The sequence below is a fragment of the Primulina huaijiensis genome, chromosome 2 (genome assembly GCF_012295235.1).
Source record: "Primulina huaijiensis isolate GDHJ02 chromosome 2, ASM1229523v2, whole genome shotgun sequence".
In the NCBI taxonomy this organism is placed as follows: Eukaryota; Viridiplantae; Streptophyta; class Magnoliopsida; order Lamiales; family Gesneriaceae; genus Primulina; species Primulina huaijiensis.
In genome coordinates, this window is record NC_133307.1 from 23,505,329 (window position 1) to 23,526,071 (window position 20,743).

Consider the following 20,743-nt stretch of genomic DNA (forward strand, 5'->3'; position numbering starts at 1 on the left):
ATCTTATCCAAAAAAATTTTAAAAGTCATTTACGATGTCCATGCATATATTTTCCAAAAATCATTTTTAAAAAAGTTCAAAAACAATACCAATTGTAGCCATAATCTGCCACTCATACATAACTTTTCAGTATCATACATATATAAATTTAACTGCGGACAAACCGTCCAGGACTGAGATCATCACATAGGCATCTACCACATAACATGAAGTAAAACCAGATACGAAAGACACATCCAAACACTTGCAGACTCACGGCTACCAGCAAGTCCAAACAGCAGGCTCTACTCTATTGGGATTACTTTTCTTGAGGTTCCACGAGTGGAGGTCCCCGTTGGTTCACTGTTTGTTTCAGCTCCACCATATCCATCGAACTCCAAAGAAGGAAATGGCCAACCACCCCAATTAGCTAAGTGGCTAGTCCCTGCATGATCTGAGAGGAAGGTTATGCATAACTGAATAAAAGCATTAGAGATATATGTAAAGATCACTCATAAAGGGATTCGACTCTAAAAGTATTTGTAGTTTCTATCTAAAAGCAACCGCTCGAAAGTAAACCAAAGCTCAAATTTTCATTTTTTTTTCGCTGGTCTTGTATATAAACTTGTAGGATTTGGGGATGAACATGTAAATTATTTAGAGCCGACTTACTTCAGCCATTAAAGGAAACAAGCTCGTTATCTTTTTTTCCCCAGTATCAGTTTGATGATGTTTAAGTTTCTACTAACCCCAACTAGTTCACAACTAAGGCTTGTACGACATTTGATCAATCTTTAATCTTCGATTGTCAAATAAGGGCAATAGTTAAAAAATTTCGTCATCAAAAATCCTTATTGGGAGTAAAAAATTGTAGAAAATCCAACAGAACAATGAAACATTGAATGCATAATTTGAGAAACGATAGAGAAATGAAGAATTTCCACCACTTCCATAGTGCTCCAGAGAAGGAAAAGGCCAACCGCTCCAATTTGCTAGATTATTCCACACACTTTCATAAGTCCCTGCATAATAAATAAAAAGTGATATCCCCACATGATTGCAAGCATTATCGATGAATAAATGTGACAATTTACTTTATTTTATTTTACTATTTTTCTAACGCGTCTAGATTCACAATTCAGACTCTCGAATACGTAAACCAAGTTCATCACACAATAAGATAATATTGATAAACAAACGCATTCTCGCTAAAACTAGCCAATAAAAAGAAAGAAAAATAAAAACACTTTTGAAACTGGACATTAAAGTAATGTACCAGCATCCTCAAGTGAATTGAAGCCATTGCTCCATCCAGGCAAAGCTTTATCAGCGTGGGTTTTCCAGTTCTCTTCAAAACCAGCAATCTCACCTAAGACCAATAATAAGGAATCTAAATATCAGGTACGGACAGTTTGAAAGAAAGAGCCTATCATATTGTGCGAAGGAACCAAACCTTCATTTAAATTGTGTAGAGTTTGTAAGGAGTCAACTTGGCCATCAGAAGTTTTCTTCTTCGTAACAGAGTGTCCCTTGGTAATCACAGGTAAAAGCAATTAGACAAAAGAAGTAAAAGCTTTAGCCGGTCTCAGTTAATTTACGAAAAAAAGCGCTACTTTTTTCAGAAATTTACCAATCATGATGAAGATTCAACCAATTATGAAAGTCAAGTAACTAACTAAAAAAATCGATCAATATGGAAAATATTAAATTCAAACTTCGGCAACAGGCATGCACTCCGTCAAGTATATTACCTTATCACGGATTCCTTTAGAAATTGTATGCAGCGATTCACCAGCCAATTGATCTTCTTCTTTCATCTCCATCACAGTCACCTTTGACAATTATAAAAATAAAAATTATAGATGTTATAAACAAAATGCTAATTCCTCTTGGGAAGGCATTGTTACTGACCCCGTCACCCCCAGTTCTTCTTCTAACAGAAGAAGTGTAGTAAGGTCCATCTGGACCACCATATGCAATTTTCTGGAAGCTAAAGCTCTGGATCCCTGCAGTTTATATCGACTCTTGCATAATAAAATGAAAAGAAAGATATATAGTTCCACTCTCTGTGCTATGGACAACTTCTATGATCTTCCCAAAATGTTGTCCGTAAAGCAATCTTTTGGTAACCTATTCTGAATGGTAACATCATGGTAAAACCAAGTCATTTAAGAGCTACTGTTTGATAAGTTAATGAATTGCAGAGTAGACATCATTGTGTCAATTAAAGCACTGACAAAAAACCTCACACATACCATACTCATATAAACCAGTTAATTGGGGATAGAACGCGCGTGACAAACATAGAGGTAATGTGAAAGATGTACCAGTTTGAAACTCATTCGGGTTCCAAACAGAAAGTTCTTCACTAGCCATTTGGTTCTGCGTAGCATTATTGCCATCTTGATCATCTGGGCTCAGCTCCTCAATGGTGATTTGCTTCCTAGAACCAGTATGGACATCAAATGGGCGAGTGAAAAACGGATCATCAAATGGGCTTCTCGCACCAAATAAACCACCAAATGGTTGAGCAAAAAATGGGTGGTCAAATGGATCTTTCCCTCCAAAGAACTTGGACATCCTACAAAATTATGTAACATCCCAAACAATGAAACAAATAATAACACGAAGTAATACTGCCACACACACACATACATGTCACATTATCAGGAGCGACTGAGTGGGATAGTGGCCCCAAAGGCTGATTTCAACCTTCCTAAAGGTATTAACCTCAGGGTGGATCCAATGCTACCATTGCCTAAATTTTTTTCTAATGTTTGGCAAAGCACGCGTGTTTGGGTCAATGATGACCATTGGATCTGCATTGGGATATTACCACCCCCACCGTAGCATCTCATTAAACTCAAATAAAATCTCATATATATTTTTTAAATGAAAATATCAGTGTCCCCGATATGTGAGTAACTACACATAAACATCTATTTGCAAGCCATATATAGCTTTTGGAAAAAATAATCAAGTGGGGCGTTAAGTAAGATATCTAAAGATCATACTTTTCAACCAACTAATAGAGAGTAAAGCATAAATTATCCAACAATTCAAGCATCAACCACCAAAAAGCTCTCTTTCTTGAGTGCGCGCGTATACTAAAGTCATTCCAAATACGAGGATTGAACCCAATAAATTTGTGGTGAATTGTATCAAATGGTCGAGCAATTGGGGGAAAAGAAACACATAATAGAAGGTGCTACAGAAATCCCGATTACTTGTCACAAAACTATCACGAGAAAGAAACACAACATAGAATATGCAGAGGACCAAAAAAATCAGTACAATTTCATTAGATAGTATGATTATTCAGTATTTGGTCAGGAAAGCCCATAAAAATCATTTGATTGCTCCTCGTTACTCGAGCAAGTCATGAAAAAAATTCAATCGACAAAACAAGTAAATTTATATGACAAAACCCACGAAAATTTAACGAAATCAATAATGAATCGATCACCTGCTGAAACTGAAAAGGAGACCAATCAACCGATCACTGCCAGTGCTTTCTCAATTCTCCACCGTGTATCGAGGATAAGAGCACCGACATTGTTATATTGTTATTTGTGTTAGTTGGGCCCAACAACATCTGGGCTCGTAAATATGAAATCCATTTTTTAAAATCAAAAGACCAAAATTTTGGGTAATAATTTTGACATAAACTTTTTTTAAAAAAAAATCGCAAACTAGCTGAAGTTATTCAAAACATTATTTTTTGTTTTAGCAGGTATTTGTGAGACAATCTCATATAGATCAATCCTACCGATATTCATAATAAAAAGTAATACTTTTTCATGGATGACCCAAATAAGAAATCTGTCTCACAAAATACAACCCGTGAGACCGTCTCACACAAGTTTTTGTCTTAGTATAATATCAGTTGTATAATAAAAATTGGTATAATTTAAAATACTAGTATGTCAAATCAATATATTTTTGAGTATGTCTCTTGTCAGACGATCTCACGAATCTTTATCTGTGAGACGGGTCAACTCTACCGATATTCACAATAAAAAGTAATACTCTTGCATAAAAAGTAATATTTTTTCATGAATGACCCAAATAAGATATCTGTATCACAAAATACGATCCGTGAGATCGTTTCACGCAAATTTTTACATATATTTTTTGGAGTTTGAATGAATCAATGCACAACAAATTAAATTACTCAATAATAAATAATATAATAATTTCAACTAGCTTTGAATTTAATTTGCATTAAAACATTTCCTTGTTGTCGGGTTTACGAGCATCACAGGCGGTAGCTGTAGCATTTGACTCACCAGTTGACAAAACACAGCTGAGAGATGCAGAACTCAGCTGTAGAAGACGACGAAGAATAGAGATAAATATAACACATAAACACGCACCAGTCTCTTTCCATGATCTGAGCATACTCTTTTCCGCTAAAATGTCGCCGCCTCCACCTCCGCCACTGTCGCACCGCCGTTTGATCTATCTCTTTCCACTCCTCCTCGCAGCTGTCATAGCGTTGGTCTTTATCCTGCTCTCCGCCTTCATTTACCGCAAAATATCACGCAAAAGAACAGCACCAGCAGATCTGAAGCCACCGTTGCCGTCGCATCGGTTCTCCTTTTCCCTCCTACGCCGTGCCACTGATTCGTTCTCTACCGCCAATCGCCTTGGGCAAGGTGGGTTCGGATCGGTTTATAAGGGGGTCCTTCCTTCTGGCCAGGAAATCGCGGTGAAGCTCACCAGTGAGGCTTCTATTCAAGGCGAACGTGAGTTTCAAAATGAACTCTCTGTTGCTGCGCGTATAGATTCCTCGTGTTGCCCCCATGTTGTTTGCATACTCGGATTTTCTTCTACGTTTGATGTTAACAGTAGCTGCAAAATGCGATATTATAGTCGGAGGAGGAAGAGGAGAGGGAGAAGACTGGTTCTCGTTTACGAGTACATGCAAAATGGTAGTTTGCAAGATGCATTGTTAGATCGAAAGTGTGCGGAGTTGATGCTTTGGAGTAAGAGGTTTGCCATTGTAATATCCATTGCAAAGGGTCTAGATTACCTGCATAACTGTTCCGATCCAGCTATTGTTCATGGCGACATTAAGCCATCGAATATATTGTTAGATTTTGATTTCAATGCAAAAATATCTGATTTTGGGTTGGCCCAGGTGCTAAACAGAGGGGACGAGATTTTGGATATGTTTGTGGAAGAAGAGGAGAAAGTAATCGAGGGGAAAGGCGATGAATGTGGATCAATTGTCGAGGAAAATGAGAGCTTGATGACAGAAGATGTCGTGGTTGTGAATGTGGATCAGTCGCGTGAAGGTTTTTGTGTGATGATTTTAGATGGCGGGACTGAGGCCAGTGCCGCGTCACCATCTGAGCATTTGTCTGGTTTCTCTGAAGGGTTTCTTGAAAGAATGAGTTTTGATAGTGGGAGTAGAAAAGGGGTTGTGGTTAGGGGAAAGTGTGATTCGGGGAGGGATTGGTGGTGGAAACAAGATAATATGAGTGGATTATCCGAGTCCGGGCGGGTGAAGGACTATGTAATGGAGTGGATAGGTAGTGAGATTAGAAAGGAGAAGCCGAAGGAGATTAAGTGTAAAGACAGCGCTGAAGTCAACCATAAGAAACTGGGGAAGAAGTTGGAATGGTGGGGATCATTGGATAGAGAGACGATGAGGAAGGATAGAAGGAATAAGAAACCTAGAGAATGGTGGAAGGAGGAGTTTTGTGAGGAATTGGCCAAGAAAAAGAAGAAAAGAGGGCTCGAATCCAGTGATGAAGGGGGCTTGTGGTGGCAAGGGGATGAAGAAATTGTGCAAGACAGAAAACGGAGTAAGAGTAGGAGTAGTCGGTCCAGTGTTGATCGGTGGCTTGATGGTTTCAGTGGAGATTTCAAGATTGGAAGAAGAAGAAATAGCCAAGATTATGCTAGTGGAGAAATCCCTAAAAGTGGAGGTATTAGTAGCACTCCAAGTATGAGGGGAACTGTTTGTTATGCTGCTCCTGAGTATAGTTGTGGTGCACAGGTGTCAGACAAGTGCGACGTTTATAGCTTTGGGGTTTTGTTGTTAGTTTTAGTTTCAGGCCGGAGGCCGTTGCAAGTAATGGCCTCACCAATCTCAGAGTTCGAAAGAGCAAATCTGATATCTTGGGCTCGGCAGCTTGCCCTCAATGGGAGGCTATTGGATCTTGTAGATTCAAGTATTCAATCACTGGATAGAGAACAGGCATTGTTATGCATCACAGTTGCCCTTCTATGCCTGCAAAGATCACCTAATAAGCGCCCCTCGATGGCAGAGATTGTCGAAATGCTATCCGGTAGATCAGAGGCGCCACACTTGCCATTTGAGTTTTCTCCATCTCCACCATCCAAGTTTCCTTTCAAGTCCCAAAAAAGGAGTAGGTGAACTCAGTTTCTTTATTTGGTGTACCCACTCCTGCCAGATGAAAGGAAGCTTCCACGCCTGATGTTGGAAGAATGGAGCTCTTGTGTAGTATAATTTCATAAGAATACTATACATGTTTAGTGTAGTATTTGCTTCAAGAAATTGATTGACGGGCAAATGTTTCACATGATTTCCTTAGGCAATACATTATTGACTCAAATCTGATTCTCTTTAGACTTACTTTTGAGAAATGATGATGGATGCACAACTTTTCAAATGGATTATGATGTGATCTCACATGCTTTTGATATTTAGGAATCCCATGCATGAGTGTAAGCACAGTATCTTTGATCATTGCCCTCATTTTTAGAAAGTTGAGGTCTCATCTTACCAAGAAATTTAGTGTTGTCTACCATTTTTATTCGCCGCCATTGCTTAATATTTGTGTGTTTAGCAAATGTTGGTGATCATTAGATCATATACATATTAAACTGCCCATCAAAATTATAAAACGGCATCAAATGATGCAGGGAAAACGGATGACTCATACGTAGTTTCTGATATTAATATATCAAGTTTAAGATGAGATATCGAATACGAGATTCAATTATAATAAACTACACATCCAACTCAAAATAATAGCAAACATTGAAAAAGATGAGTATATACATGTTCTACGGATACATGGGTGCTACGACTCTTTTGACTCATAAAATTATTTGGCTTTAGATTTTCAATTTTATCAAGTTGCAACCCAAAATGAATCCATGATCTACTAATAACCCAAACTAAACTTTTTAATATTAAATATTCTGAATATTATTAAGATGATTTACATTATCTCATCTAATCATCTAAATAATGTATACTTGTTGGCTAATGGGAGACGTGTTTCAACCAAGAAAAAAGTATCAATTGGTAAAATCTGCAGTAACTAATACTCCTCAAATTATTTTAAAACATTCGAAAATCAAAATTTATGGATGCCCACAAATTATTTTCCCCAAAATTGATCAAATTCAAATTTCAACGTCAAACAAAAAATTAAAACATAAATCAAATCACACTTGTCTTCGTATCTCAACACAACTTCGAACAAATAATAATATCCAAATTTGATCCCTACGAACATGTAAACGTATCACTCAATCCCAATGACTCACTCACCAGTTACATGAAGCTCCCCACCTCCCCCGCCACCGGCGAAGTACCCCAAATACCCAGCACGGTGGTGCTGAGCAAAGACGTCACCCTCGACGCCTACAAGATAACCTAGATGCGAATCTACCGGCCCTCCAAACTCCCATCCGACGACAACACCGTCGTCTGTCTCCCCATCATCTTGTTCTTCCATGTCGGCGGGTGGATCCAGACGAGTCTCGCCAATACCATGCTCCATGAGATGAGCAACAAGATCTCAAGCGACGTCCCTGCCATCCTCGTCGCCGTGGGCTTTCATCTAGCGTCGGAGCATCGCCTCCCTGCTCAGTACGAAGATGAGATCAACGAGAAACCAGCTGATGAACAGTAATGGCGACCAGTGGATAAGAGACTATGGCGACTCCTCGAGATGCTACCTCTACGGTCGATAAGCAGAAATTTGTGCAGATGCTGGTGGAGGCGCGTCCTGACGACGTCGGATTCCATGGGATTGATATGATCGACACGCGCCGGGCTAATGCCATTGTTAATTTNGTTTGTTTGATTTCACTAATTTATTGGAAATAAGATTATTCAAATGCATTCTTGGAAATATAATACAACAATCTTTTATGTGATTATCCTAATTTGATCGACGGCCCATATTTAGCCAAATTCCTTTTATACGTGATTAGTCGTTATATCTTGCATCAGACAGTATGCTGATGTTAGTTATAATAATCAAATGCGCATTTCTATTCTACCACCCACTAATAATGATTAAATGATTATATTATTTTATTGAACAAAAAACAATAATCAATAAAACCAAAACTCAAAAATAATATTTACCGTAGATAATTGAAGTCTCAAGCATCACAAGTAAGAACAATCAACGACATCCGGTATGTGTTTTGAGAATCAAAATGACAATTATTTTCCAAGATATAATAGCGACAATAGCACAAATCAGTACGCTGACAAATTGAATTAGTATTTGAACTTTATTAGCTAATCACAGAATCACAAACAGCTTGCGTAGAGCGAGAGCAAAAGAAAGAAAGCAAGAACGAGATATGAGTAGTTTTGTGTAATGTGTTTTCTCTTCCGAAAAAAAATAATAGGAAAATGTTGACATTCGACGCATCAGGCCGCGTCTATACGCTTGTAGACAAGTCAAGTCTTTTCAGTTCATATATACAATGTTAAAAATATATTTCGTTGAAAAAAGATTACGTTTTTTATCAAAGAATCTATAGCATCAATTACAATTATCTACATGATTAAGAATACTAGTTCAATTACAATTAGGATTCTAATATTTTAAGATTTCATAAAAAATTTAATAACATAAAACTTGTTATATAAATTTGATTGGATATATAGCATTCGTCAACACCATAATAGTCGTCAAAAGACACTAAATTTAAAAAAGACGCTGACGATCGAATCCTAAACCCAAAATACTATTTCTCCATATGAACAGAGGCGATACGCCGCCGCCGGCTCAGCCCGTGAATGGCGGCGAGTTTCTCCTCCAACTCCTCCGTAAGCCATCGAATTCTCACGGGCCAACTCACGTGCTTCCGCAGTCTTCACAAGCCTTCTCGCTTGACCCGGCTGTCGCGTCTGTGGGTTCTACAATACCGGCCTTTGCGTTACCTCAGCCTCCGTATGGCGGAGATTTCCCCTATCGTCCATGGGGTAACAATCCACCGCTACCTTTTGCTCCACACAATTTCTTCCCACAAAACCCTAACGCAGACACTGTTTTAAACCCTGATTTAATGTCTCCAATTGGGAGACACAATCACTCTACGGATCAGCATGGTGTGCAGTTGAATCGTTCATCGCACGGCGAGGATATGAGTAGGTTAGCGTTTACTGTTGGCAATTCAAAACCTGCCTCAGCTTATCAGCCAGAGCAAAATTTAATTTTTGGGTCTGTAAATCCCCATATCCTACGTAATGGTGCCAGTTTAGGAGTGAATGTTATGAATGAAAGCTTTGGTCAAAGGGGAAAACTTGGAAACTCATATTCGATGGAGGGTTTTGGGATGGATAGAAGATCGAATGAGTTTATTGGAAATTCAGTCGAAACCAATGGGAAGCAACATGCAAATTCTAATGGATGGAGAGATTTCGAGAAAGAAAGAAGAAATTATGGTAATAACAAGGGGAAGCAAAGTTATAATGGAAATTGTAGGGCAACGGCGCCACAGCCGCAAGGATTTTCGAGTAAGATGCGGGATGTGAGAAACTGGGAGTATGGAAATAGGACTTTTGACCATAATGGGGTTAAGGGTAAGGGCAGTTTGGGTGGTTTAAATGAGAATGATAAATTTAGCCATCAACTTGATTCCCCTGGATTGCCGTCTGGAAGCAATTTTCGCTCTGTTCCAGTTTCTAATATTGAGGAGTCAATGACGGGGCTTCATGAAGATGATGCTAATAATCAGGAAGAATCGAGGAACGGTGCGTGGATTAAGATGAGTAAGGATCAGAGGAGGAGCGAGTTGGATGATTTGGAGGATCAGCTTGTAAGTTCTCTTGGACTTGGGGATGAATCTGATGAGAAGAGTGATAAAACAACTTACATCCGTGACAAGGTAATGTTTTATTTTCTTGTGCTTACGTTTTGAGTATGGACGGATATCAATGGTTTGTCTTTCTTTTCTTTGAATGCTTTTTCTAGTGTTCATAACTGAAACACAAGCAAACATATTTCTTTGTCATTAAATTTTGTTATACCATAACATTTCAATTATTGCCAGTTTTTTTTTTGGGTAGGTGTATAATGTTTCTTCTGGTCAGAACCCCAACAGGTTCATTACTATATGAGACTGCGGGAATAAGTTTCTATGATATTTTTTCTAGAGCTTTCAAAGATTATAGTTGTGTATGGCCAGTATGGGGAACTATCCCAGATGCTGAAACTTCCCTTTCTTGCTAACTCACCTTTTCTCCCTTTGATCAGGATTATAGATCTGACCAGAGAGGACAGTGGATAATGGCTCAGAGAATGAGAAATCAGAAAAGGCTGACCGCATGTCGAAATGACATAAACCGGCTGAATGTTCCACTTATAGCTCTTTATGAATCATTAATCCCAGCTGAGGAAGAAAAGGTCAAGCAAAAGCAATTGCTGACAGTATTGGAGTACCTTGTTAGTAAGGAATGGCCAGAGGCTCGATTATATCTTTATGGATCATGTGCCAACTCATTTGGATTTTCAAAAAGTGATCTTGATATTTGCCTTGCAATGGAAGACGAGAATGTTGACAAATGTGAGATCTTGTTGAAATTGGCTGATATTTTGAAGTCTGACCATTTTCATAATGTACAGGTCAATGATCTCCTCCCTTCTATTTTTACTTAGATTTTGTTATGGATGCTATTTTCTAGTAAATGGGGGTCTTATCCTTGTATAAGTGTCTTAGTTTTGTGATCAGTGTGTTGTATCCAGGCACTTACCCGTGCCAGAGTCCCTATAGTTAAGCTGATGGATCCAGACACTGGTATTTCATGTGACATTTGTGTGAACAACGTTCTGGCAGTTGTTAACACGAAGCTGCTTCGAGATTATGCTCACATAGATGGTAGACTCCGACAGCTGGCTTTCATTGTGAAACATTGGGCTAAATCACGTGCAGTCAATGAAACATACCAAGGAACGCTGTCGAGTTATGCGTGAGTCACCTTTGACTACCTCAATAACCTTCATTTTCTGCCTTCACCTTCCTTTAGTGTTTGACTAATTCCCTGAGTATATTTTTTCAGGTATGTATTGATGTGCATTCATTTCTTACAACAGAGAAGGCCTGCCATCCTCCCGTGCTTGCAGGTGTGTGATTTTTCATTACCGTTGTATCCCTCTGTACCTTCAGAAGTGATTTGTTTCTATTCGTGCCTTTGAATTTCCGATATCCATTTGTATGTGACTGTATGATTTGGTTTTTCGTGATGTTTGATATTTTGTTAAGGTAGTCTATAATATTTGTTTGTACAAATTTATGCAGTTGCAATCTGAAAATTTCTAGATAATCATTTTGTCGTTAGTACTTGTGCAGCTACATATCTGCATGTTCTTTTCTCTCGTATGATTTTGACAGACTGGTGCCATTCTGGTCATGAGGTGTGAATGGCATATCTTTTAGCTTGAAAATATGCCGTGACTTTTGGTCTGCAATGTGTTGATGATGGCTTGCACATAATATGCCTTTTTTACTCAACTCTCGTCTCTTCCAATTTGACAGGCGATGGATTTTACTTATTCTGCTACTGTAAACAATGTTGAATATACTTACTTTGATAAAGTGGAAAACCTTTCCAATTTCGGGGCCCTGAATGGAGAAAGTATCGCGCAGTTGGTGTGGGCCTTTTTTGTTTATTGGGCTTATTGCCATGATTATGCAAATGATGTTATATCGATCCGCATGGGATGCACTCTGAGGTGAGAAGCACTTTTTAGACCTACACATACTCCATTTAGTTAAAAGAGGTAATTTACTTGCAGAATTGATTGCTTGGCAACATATTACCTCTTAATATAATTTCCTCACCAAGCTATATGTTGGTTCAATATGTGATAAATAGAGGATATCGGATCTGGCCAGACTCTTAATGTTGTGCATTTGAAACCCTGCCCGCTGTCTGTTGTAACAACTGATCATGATTTGTGTTTTTACCTTCCAGCAAGAGAGCTAAAGACTGGACTAGAAGGGTCGGCAATGACCGTCACCTGATATGTATCGAGGATCCTTTCGAGGTATCCCATGATCTTGGTAGAGTTGTGGACAAGTACAGCATTAGAGTACTGCGGGAAGAGTTCGAACGAGCTGCACAAATAATGCAGTATGACTCCAATCCATGCGTGACTTTGTTTGAGCCTTATGTTCCTAATTAATGTTCCCTAATGTGGTTTGTACTAGATTATTACTTAGTAACCGTCCGCAGCTTGTAAATTCCTCGCTCATGATGTATCAAAGTTTCTCTACGTCGTTTGGTTTTCTTGTTTCTCGAAAAGTAATGATTATTTGGAAGTTTTAGCCACTATAGTACAATTATTTAGTGGATTTTGTGATTTGTGTTGAGAACATCGTAATAAAAATATGATGAATCTTCCACTAAATAGTAATAATATGAAAGATCAAGAGATAACTTGACCAGCAAGGAATCATTCCTTGGGACATGATTTTCTCTCAATGTGTGTTTTTTAACAATCGATCACGATTTCAAGAGAAAATCGTGTAACACTGCTTCTTCCTGATTTCTAGATAAAGTCATATTAACTTATAACTAAAATAATAAAGATGTCAATGGGACGGGTATGGGGCGGGTATGGCTAAACCCAAGACCCGTCCCATGAAGAAAACTTGGACCCATTACCCGTCTCATCCCGGTTAAATATTTTTCGGACCCACCCCACCCCGAAAACGAAATGGGGCCGGGTAGACCCGTGAGACCCGAATTTTTTTTAAATGAAAACAATAATCTTCTTATCACATGACTGAATTATGAAACAAACAATCTTCTAAATACAACACAATAGAAAACAAATTCATGTCTTCGACCACACTTAATAATAACAAACAAATTATTTTCACGACATAATGAATTACATAAAAAAAAGAGTTACTAGCTCTCCAATAAAAAGTCTTGACATCCTCAAAAATAAGTTATAACATAACTTAAACAGATCAATGTAAAATCAGCGAGTAAGCAATCTTTCAGACACATTATTCAGGATCATCTTCCTCTTCATCAAGAATGGTGGGACAAGTTGGTAAATTACTTGAAGAATTACTTACAAAATTAAAGAGAGAAAGTACATTGAAAAAATAAAACTGTAATTTAAAACCGTAAAAAAAATGTAATTTAAAGAGAGAAAGTATAATAACAAAATTAAAATGAAATTACAATGACAAAATAAAAATGTGATTTATTTACCTTCCACGTCACCTCACAACCATCTTTGCGAGCACATCAATTTATATCCACATATATGGGGCGGGTATGGGTTGGGTATTATAGGACCCATGACCCGCCCCATACCCAGACGGGTCTCAAAAATTGGACCCGAGACCCGTCCCATGACCCATTTAGCATGTCCAAACCTGCCCCAGATGGGGTGGGTCCATTGCGGGTCTGGGTAAAACCCGGACCCATTGACATCCCTATAAAATAATAAAGAAATATGTAAGTCATAATAACTAAAATTATTTCTTTACTTTTACCCGGACCCATTGACATCCCTATAAAATAATAAAGAAATATGTAAGTCATAATAACTAAAATTATTTCTTTACTTGGTACTTTGTTATGAAGAAATAACGACTATTATAAAAACATAAAACCTAATTATTTATGTATTAAATAAAATAATACAATTATTAAATAATCGCTCAACTATCTCATTATAGAAAGTCTATAATAACAAATAAATTATACACACGGTTGTATGTATAAAATTATAATCGTATTTATATAATATTTTTTAGATTTTATTAAATGTTTAGTTTTATCTTTAATTTAATAATAATTGACAGAAATGAATGAGATGTCATAATGCAATTTAAAAGGATAATATTGAAAATAAGTTGCAATGACAATATTGAAAATAAGTTGATATGAGAAAAATTTTAACAAAATATATTGTCATCTAAGTGCCAAATTCTTTATATAATAATGTAGATAAAGGATGATAGTGCAATTTAAAAGGTTAATATTGAAAATAAGTTGCACCGACAATATTTGGTTTGAGGACGATTTTGAAAATAAAAGATGATGTCTTCTAGTTATCAAATTCTTTATATAATATAATATAATAGTGTAAATATATAAGATGATTATATATATTTGTTCCCTCAACGTTTACTCAAATTTTACGGAGATTATAGATATAAATATTCATCATCTTATGTCACTAAACATAGTGTTGTCATGTATATCATGTCACCCAATCAGATTTTTATTTTACTCCAATCTTTGCTGCATGCAGGTGTAGTGACAGAAGAACGACGCGATCCCCAAGAACAGACAGAGAATTTAACATTCAACTAATCTACATTGTAAGCTTATGATGATACAGCGCAATGAGTTTAGACATTGCTCGAATACACTATTTATGGTGAATATCAATAGCGAAAAGGATCCTCAGACAGATAGATGAGACACTAACCTACGCTTATAATAACCAGCTAGTATATAAATGAAAAGAACTCTGGGGAAAAATTGATCTCATGATCCAGACATGTAAGTGTATCGTGTCTGGGCTCCGACAAGAAGTTCAACAAGTTTCTCTGCATGTTAAGGAAATATTTAAACCATGTTTTTTTTAAAAAAAATTCAGCATTTGCAGAAACTGTAATCACCAAGCATACCAGTAAGAAAGCCAATGATGGGAACCGGTTCTAGTAGCTTTTGAGCGCCAGCGAGTCTTTGGCTGAAGGATTTAAAGAGCATTAATGTAATTTTTGGGGGTGAATGAGACGGAGCGAAAAAGAAAATACGAAGAAATATTCCATGGATTGCGGTGTTACCTGGTATATTTTGTGAAAAAAGGATCTCTCATGAGATAGAGCGCCCATAGCAGCCTCCTTCTTTTCAACTGCACCCATTTTCAGAAATAGTAAATTTAGCACTTTTCGTTACAAAGGTTGCAGTACATTTCATCTCTAGCCACTCGATAGCATTTTCAAAACATTGGAAAATCACATCACATTTAATCTCAATATGATGTAAATTGCATTAGTTTATACAAACCCAAACTGAACGCAAGAGAAGAGTCAAATCCAAAAGATTAGTCTATCAATTTGGAGAGCCATCAAACTAACAAGTTGCTCCATAGAGTCTGCTTGGAACCATAGCATATTGGAAAGAAATGTGAAACCAGTTTATAGTAGAAGGGGACTACTAGATATGTATCTTGAATGCTAAAGCGTGGGACACATAACAATTTATATAAATTTATCAACCAAAGAATCTCACTTGTGCGCTAGAGTCGCACATTAATTCTTCACTTTTCCATTTAGATTGATAAGAAAAAGAAAAGAAAAACAAGGAAAGCTTTTTCCTATGAGGTCACTTGTACACATAATACAGATAGACAAACTAGAGACTGGAGAAAAAAGAAAAAACACATCAACAAAAATGAAAATCTAACCTCATTATTTTCGAGGTTGGAAAAATGAAAACCCTTGCTATTGTCCCACAAAACTGATACCAATGAACTACTGCCATTTCCAATGACGTCCACTACCAACGAAGCAAGCCAAGGGAGCCATGATCGCACCCCATATTTTCTTATTAACAGTACATAAATGAGAGGTCTTAAGATAAACAATACTTCTCCCATAAAAAACAAGCCCCCAGGAGCACCCTTATCGGACAAGGTCGTGTAGAAAGTAGTCTCTGGCACTGTTGCTGAGATGAAATAAAAACACAAATCTAGCTTAAAAGTAGCAAAAAATTAAGCCTGCATCTCGCAAACAAGGGGTATAGGGAAAAAATTACTCGGAGGCTCCGACATCTGCTGCTGGTGCGGAACCCTGTGCAACCACGAGGGGCCAGTAACCGTACGGGCATTTTCACCGAATCTATTTAATGCAAACAAAGCCCTCCCTTCAAGGTTATATGGATTCTGCCCCTGATTATTGCTTAAAATACCAGAAACCCCGTGCTGGCCAGGCTTGGATGCAAACTTATTTCTGCGGGCATCAAGATCATCAGAATCCCTACCGTCATTCGTACTCTCCCCACCATGCAAAAGCATTTTATATCCGCTCTTTTGCAATTTAGCCAATCTAAGCAATACCCTGTAAGTGATGTTATTAATCAAGAACAGTCTATCAATGGTCATAACTCATAAATGTTAGCTAGAAGAAAGAGCAATAAATATGAGGCCCGTACTTGGTAGCTTCGGTTATGGCAATGAAATTCCATTTTTTTTCTTCGCCATATAATCGTTGCGCCACAACTTCAACAAGAGTTTCCAAGTCCTTGAGCAAAGTTATGCATAATGAAAATGGGAAAGATGAAGGCTCTCCACACCTCGTACGAGTCCGCACTGGGGTTGTATCAATTATATGTTCATTGAGAGCAGTAATCATACCCAGAATTGATGTCACTGCAGGGAAAATTACAAAAGATGTGACAGAAAACATCAAAGTCCGGTAGAAAATAATAGCAACCAAAACAGACCAATTATGAAATCAAGAACTCAACTGTCATATGCTGCAAAGACTATCCATAAAAATCTTGGATTTTTTTATGATGGGAGTATGGGAATAAAGTCAGATGACATATAGGGATGAGAACAAATAAACTTAATGATAACATTGATGATATGCAAATCGACTCCATAGGTATGCCAAGCAACAAAACGAACCAAGGAATATCGGGATCGTGCTATCAAATATTCACAGAAGCGCATGATAATTCCTCTTTCAGTTTCAGGATACTATATAGCCTCAGTGTTTTGAATTTAGTATATATACTTCATTACAATACATTGTTTGCAATTTTTTTTATATAGGGATGAGAATAAATAAACTTAATGATAACATTGATGATATGCAAATCGACTCCATAGGTATGCCAAGCAACAAAATGAACCAAGGAATATCGGGATCATGCTATCAAATATTCACAGAAGCGCATGATTTTCCAAAAAAAAATTGCAAACAATGTATTGTAATGAAGTATATATACTAAATTCAAAACACTGAGGCTATATAGTATCCTGAAACTGAAAGAGGAATTATCAACAGATAATGAAAAGTTGTAAACTCGAAAATAACTTTTGAAGGGCAGGAAAAATAATAAAATTAAATGCATAAAAAACAATTCTTTAAGTAGCAACAAGAAAGCCCCTGTTACCAAAATTTTACAAAACCTGCTTCTGGTCCAATTTCTGAATCCGAAAACCTCTCAGGAAGAAGCCAGGTTAAACCCTGAAATACCATTCAAACAAGCACAAGAGAGTGGATTTTCAACAATCTTCAACAGATCAGCTAAAATAGAACGTTTCCAATTAACATGAATGATATGAATAGAAAAAGAAAGCAGTAGAATACATCCCAGATAAGAAAATAAATTGCATACGGGAAATCAAATCAAAAGCCCTGATCAGCTTCCTCAATACATTATAAACATACTGCAAAAAACTAAAGATTCATGGAAAGAGACTTCAATCCTGAGACGCAACACAGAAAAAGAATTCCACTAATGAGCGTAAGTCTTCAAAAGGATTGAGTTCAACAGGTATATGTGATTACTTCTCGCGAAGTTCGCCACATCTTCTCATGAAGGTCATAGACTCATAGCTATAAGTCAAACTTAAATAGTGACTCATTTTGCTTCAAATTGTCATTTTACCCCTTAAACCAGAAATGTGTTTGCGGGCAGGCATGCAACTACTCATGCATCCACCGAGAAATGCATCTGATCATTTGACAAATTATTCTTTAAATCATTATATCGCAACCAACAAGTTTTGTTATTAACTTCAGAGACATCAGGACCTACCACAGAGCATAATCTTCAGAAAAATTTATGCATTAAGCAATCATCATATGCTCGTAACAAAAGGGATAATCCAGCGAGGTTTCCGCCCCTCCAAATTCAAATGACTACACATGTATTCCAAAGAAAAACAACTAAACCATCATAAGCAAAGATACTCGGGTGGTTAATGAACAAGAGGACAAGTTCAGCAGGCTTACATTAGCTAATGACTCCAAGGAATGCACGTAATCTCGATTCCTCCTAACCCATCTCTTGTAAGAATCCATTTGATTAAAAGATTGATCTCCACCAAGAACAAGCAATTTAAGCTCTGTCCCACCTGATTTTATGCTAATACAATGGCAACCCTAGACACCGCCTGATTGCGGTTGACTCTGAAACCCAGATGAGAACAGTGCTACAAGAGAATCCATTAGTGGGTTTTCTTCGTTGACATGTGTGCGCGATGAACTTGTAAGAAATCTGTGATGTGCAGATATTATCACTCCTGGAATTTTACTCGCTATAAAATAAAATTCAAAATTATCTTCTATCTAAATCACACCAGGTAAACAACTATATATGGCTCAATAATTTATTTTTTGTTTCTAAAATTGGCAATTTCAGTTCTCGTAAACCATTTATTTGTGGTTTTGATTCCAATTCCTGGTGGTTTTGGATTCTAGTTATCATTTGGTTATAATTTGAAGCAAATGTTATGTTACAAATGTCTCATCACAAAAGCTAGATTATTGCGTATTATACCATTCTTGATTTTATAAACTACCATTTATAAGTTTTAAGATTTAATATGATACATTTGTAATATCGTCGACTCTTTGGGACGTTCACGACAGTCTATTTTAGAAAGCTTTCACGTACTTTTTTTTAGTATTAAGTGGATCTATCATACACCTTAACTCAATCTATAATTTTTTATCGATACTAATATGAGGTAGCTTCGATGCTACATGTGGGGCACTGCCCTCACATGGTTTGGATATACAAGATCCACGCACATATGTGATTTTAAAAAAATTAGTGAACCCTATGTATGTGTTGCTAAATTTGGGCTCTTGATTCTATCATGGGTAGTGCCCCTACATGTAGAATAAAATCAACCCTAATATGACGATAGCTATTTTCTATATCGCCCTTCCTCTGTGCCACCAATGTTATGTTATAAACCTAACAGTGGTATCATCTCAAAAGACTTATCTAATGAGTGGCACAACTTTTTTGAGTTATAAACTAGTCTTTATTAGTTTTATTGTTAAATGTGAGATATTTGTAACCCTTCGTTTGACACAAATATTTGTGTCATTAATTGATTATAAATATTTATTTCATTCAATATCATCTTGTCTCACAGGATTATTTGCAATAATAAATAAATCTATATAAAAAATTATACAGATATACAAATGACTCAAGCGATTAGTTATTTTTTATGTAAAAATAATAAATTAACACTACAACATAAACTCATCGGTTAACTTTAGGAGGCCCCAACAGTTACATGTCGGGCCCTGTTAAAAGTTTAATACTCGCATAATCACCGTATTCCGTATATGTATGTTTCAATTTCTTAATTTTGGTATACATTTAATCAACAGTGGGATAAATTTTGAACAATGACTTTAATTTTGTTGTACTTTTTATATAATAAATACAAGAAATTAAACTGGTATTCAAAAAGCAAGTAAATTCAAAACAAAAAAGATCGAGGAAACTTTCATGCACGATGACTTGTAGAAAGACCGGAAGAAAGTGTGCAACAGTTCTTCACAGGCCACTCAGTTAATTTTCCCATATTCAAATGCAAAGTAAACGAACCTATAAAATTCAATATTCACCAGAAGATCAATATTACAGCTTAAACGGGATGATCTTGATTACAAGCCCCGGAAAAACGTCGTCGGGATCATGGATTTGAGGATTCCGCTCCAGGATGAAAGGGTCGCCGCACTTGTCACTGATGGTGTGCAGCGTTTCTCCTTCTCCGACGACATAGATTTCTTCGCAAGCTCGACTCGTCAGCTGGTTTCCTCTGATATAGACACGATGATCGCCATCTCCCTGGATGGACGAGGTTAGTATCAGCAGGAGGGTGAGAATAAAGAGCACGGTTGATGGGAACCGCAGCCGGGACGTTGTGTCTGCCGCCATGAGGAGGTGGAGGCCGGAAGTTGGAGGAGTGGGAGGTTTATTGGTCTTAGGGGGTAGCACGGAAGGGATGACCACTATGGTATTACGTGACTCAACTCCCCTTTTTGACTGCATTATGCCAAAAACGACTCGGAATCGTGGGAATTGCAGCGATGTTTCCAAATCGGAATAATTTTTATTTTGTTAAAATACCGGTATGAATTTCAAAAATATAGATTTTAAATGTATTTTTATTGTTTAGAAAAGTAAGGCAATAAATTTCAATTACATGTTTATATTTATATAATATTTCATCCATAAATCAGGGTTAAAATGAGTGACAATGATTTATCCACTCATAACATCTGTCATGTGCTGAGTTGATAAGAACACTATCCATGTAAATATAATGAACAAAAACGTATAACTAATGTGTGAATAAATAAGATATAAATTTAATATTTGATTTATATTATATTGTTTTATTGTTAACAACAATAAAACTATAATCAAAATTCATGCCAACTAAAACTTGACTTCTACACTTCTTTTGGAAAATAGAAGTAAATTCACTATTATTTTCGAATAATAGAATGGCTTCTT

At 36.9% G+C, this 20,743-nt stretch overlaps 4 protein-coding genes and 1 pseudogene across 8 annotated transcripts; 3 read left to right on the top strand and 2 right to left on the bottom strand.

Moving 5' to 3' along the window:
- Positions 1 to 92: 92 nt before the first annotated feature.
- LOC140970687 (uncharacterized) lies at positions 93 to 3,584 on the bottom strand. 3 transcript variants are annotated; one of them, XM_073432536.1, is made up of 8 exons: positions 3,446 to 3,584; positions 2,307 to 2,560; positions 1,891 to 1,985; positions 1,731 to 1,811; positions 1,433 to 1,508; positions 1,256 to 1,348; positions 924 to 1,001; positions 93 to 433 (listed from the first exon to the last, which is right to left on the bottom strand). In XM_073432536.1, exons 2-8 carry the CDS (start codon positions 2,557 to 2,559, stop codon positions 285 to 287), a joined length of 825 nt encoding a protein of 274 aa, XP_073288637.1. In that variant the 5' UTR covers position 2,560; positions 3,446 to 3,584; the 3' UTR covers positions 93 to 284. The 3 variants fall into 3 exon arrangements, with proteins under 3 accessions (XP_073288637.1, XP_073288638.1, XP_073288636.1); XM_073432537.1 differs by lacking the exon at positions 3,446 to 3,584 and adding an exon at positions 3,274 to 3,419 and having other exon boundaries at positions 93 to 424; XM_073432535.1 differs by lacking the exon at positions 3,446 to 3,584 and adding an exon at positions 3,274 to 3,419.
- Positions 3,585 to 4,224: 640 nt separating this feature from the next.
- On the top strand, positions 4,225 to 6,536 carry LOC140970689 (receptor-like serine/threonine-protein kinase At2g45590). Its single transcript, XM_073432538.1, has one exon. The coding sequence runs from the start codon at positions 4,397 to 4,399 to the stop codon at positions 6,365 to 6,367; it is 1,971 nt and encodes a 656-aa protein (XP_073288639.1). The 5' UTR covers positions 4,225 to 4,396; the 3' UTR covers positions 6,368 to 6,536.
- An 861-nt stretch (positions 6,537 to 7,397) lies between these two features.
- LOC140960273 (probable carboxylesterase 9) lies at positions 7,398 to 7,995 on the top strand (annotated as a pseudogene).
- Positions 7,996 to 8,921: 926 nt separating this feature from the next.
- On the top strand, positions 8,922 to 12,482 carry LOC140970690 (UTP:RNA uridylyltransferase 1-like). Of its 2 annotated transcripts, none has more exons than XM_073432539.1 (6): positions 8,922 to 10,095; positions 10,464 to 10,832; positions 10,953 to 11,176; positions 11,267 to 11,330; positions 11,743 to 11,939; positions 12,182 to 12,482. In XM_073432539.1, exons 1-6 carry the CDS (start codon positions 8,965 to 8,967, stop codon positions 12,390 to 12,392), a joined length of 2,196 nt encoding a protein of 731 aa, XP_073288640.1. In that variant the 5' UTR covers positions 8,922 to 8,964; the 3' UTR covers positions 12,393 to 12,482. The 2 variants fall into 2 exon arrangements, with proteins under 2 accessions (XP_073288640.1, XP_073288642.1); XM_073432541.1 differs by having other exon boundaries at positions 11,743 to 11,987; positions 12,182 to 12,375.
- Positions 12,483 to 14,517: 2,035 nt separating this feature from the next.
- Positions 14,518 to 18,576, bottom strand: LOC140970692 (peroxisome biogenesis protein 16-like). Of its 2 annotated transcripts, XM_073432544.1 has the most exons (9): positions 18,558 to 18,576; positions 18,211 to 18,475; positions 17,382 to 17,439; positions 16,397 to 16,613; positions 16,001 to 16,302; positions 15,651 to 15,910; positions 15,028 to 15,095; positions 14,869 to 14,930; positions 14,518 to 14,787 (listed from the first exon to the last, which is right to left on the bottom strand). In XM_073432544.1, exons 2-9 carry the CDS (start codon positions 18,277 to 18,279, stop codon positions 14,726 to 14,728), a joined length of 1,098 nt encoding a protein of 365 aa, XP_073288645.1. In that variant the 5' UTR covers positions 18,280 to 18,475; positions 18,558 to 18,576; the 3' UTR covers positions 14,518 to 14,725. The 2 variants fall into 2 exon arrangements, with proteins under 2 accessions (XP_073288645.1, XP_073288646.1); XM_073432545.1 differs by lacking the exon at positions 18,558 to 18,576 and having other exon boundaries at positions 17,366 to 17,439; positions 18,211 to 18,528.
- Between the last annotated feature and the right edge of the window lie 2,167 nt (positions 18,577 to 20,743).

Excerpts from the sequence above, each read along its gene's own strand:
- LOC140970687 (XM_073432535.1), bottom strand. Across the intron at positions 1,509-1,730 it reads CTAAAGGAATCCGTGATAAG|GGACACTCTGTTACGAAGAA; the intron begins GTAATATACTTG and ends GTGATTACCAAG. Across the intron at positions 434-923 it reads TCTGGAGCACTATGGAAGTG|ATCATGCAGGGACTAGCCAC; the intron begins GTGGAAATTCTT and ends CCTTCCTCTCAG.
- LOC140970689 (XM_073432538.1), top strand. The coding sequence starts at position 4,397 with ATGTCGCCGCCTCCACCTCCGCCACTGTCGCACCGCCGTTTGATCTAT.
- LOC140970690 (XM_073432539.1), top strand. The coding sequence starts at position 8,965 with ATGAACAGAGGCGATACGCCGCCGCCGGCTCAGCCCGTGAATGGCGGC. Across the intron at positions 11,177-11,266 it reads GGAACGCTGTCGAGTTATGC|GTATGTATTGATGTGCATTC; the intron begins GTGAGTCACCTT and ends ATATTTTTTCAG. Across the intron at positions 11,940-12,181 it reads CGCATGGGATGCACTCTGAG|CAAGAGAGCTAAAGACTGGA; the intron begins GTGAGAAGCACT and ends TTTACCTTCCAG.
- LOC140970692 (XM_073432544.1), bottom strand. The coding sequence starts at position 18,279 with ATGGATTCTTACAAGAGATGGGTTAGGAGGAATCGAGATTACGTGCAT. Across the intron at positions 15,096-15,650 it reads CCAACCTCGAAAATAATGAG|TTGAAAAGAAGGAGGCTGCT; the intron begins GTTAGATTTTCA and ends AAATGGGTGCAG. Across the intron at positions 14,931-15,027 it reads TTTTTCACAAAATATACCAG|CCAAAGACTCGCTGGCGCTC; the intron begins GTAACACCGCAA and ends TAAATCCTTCAG.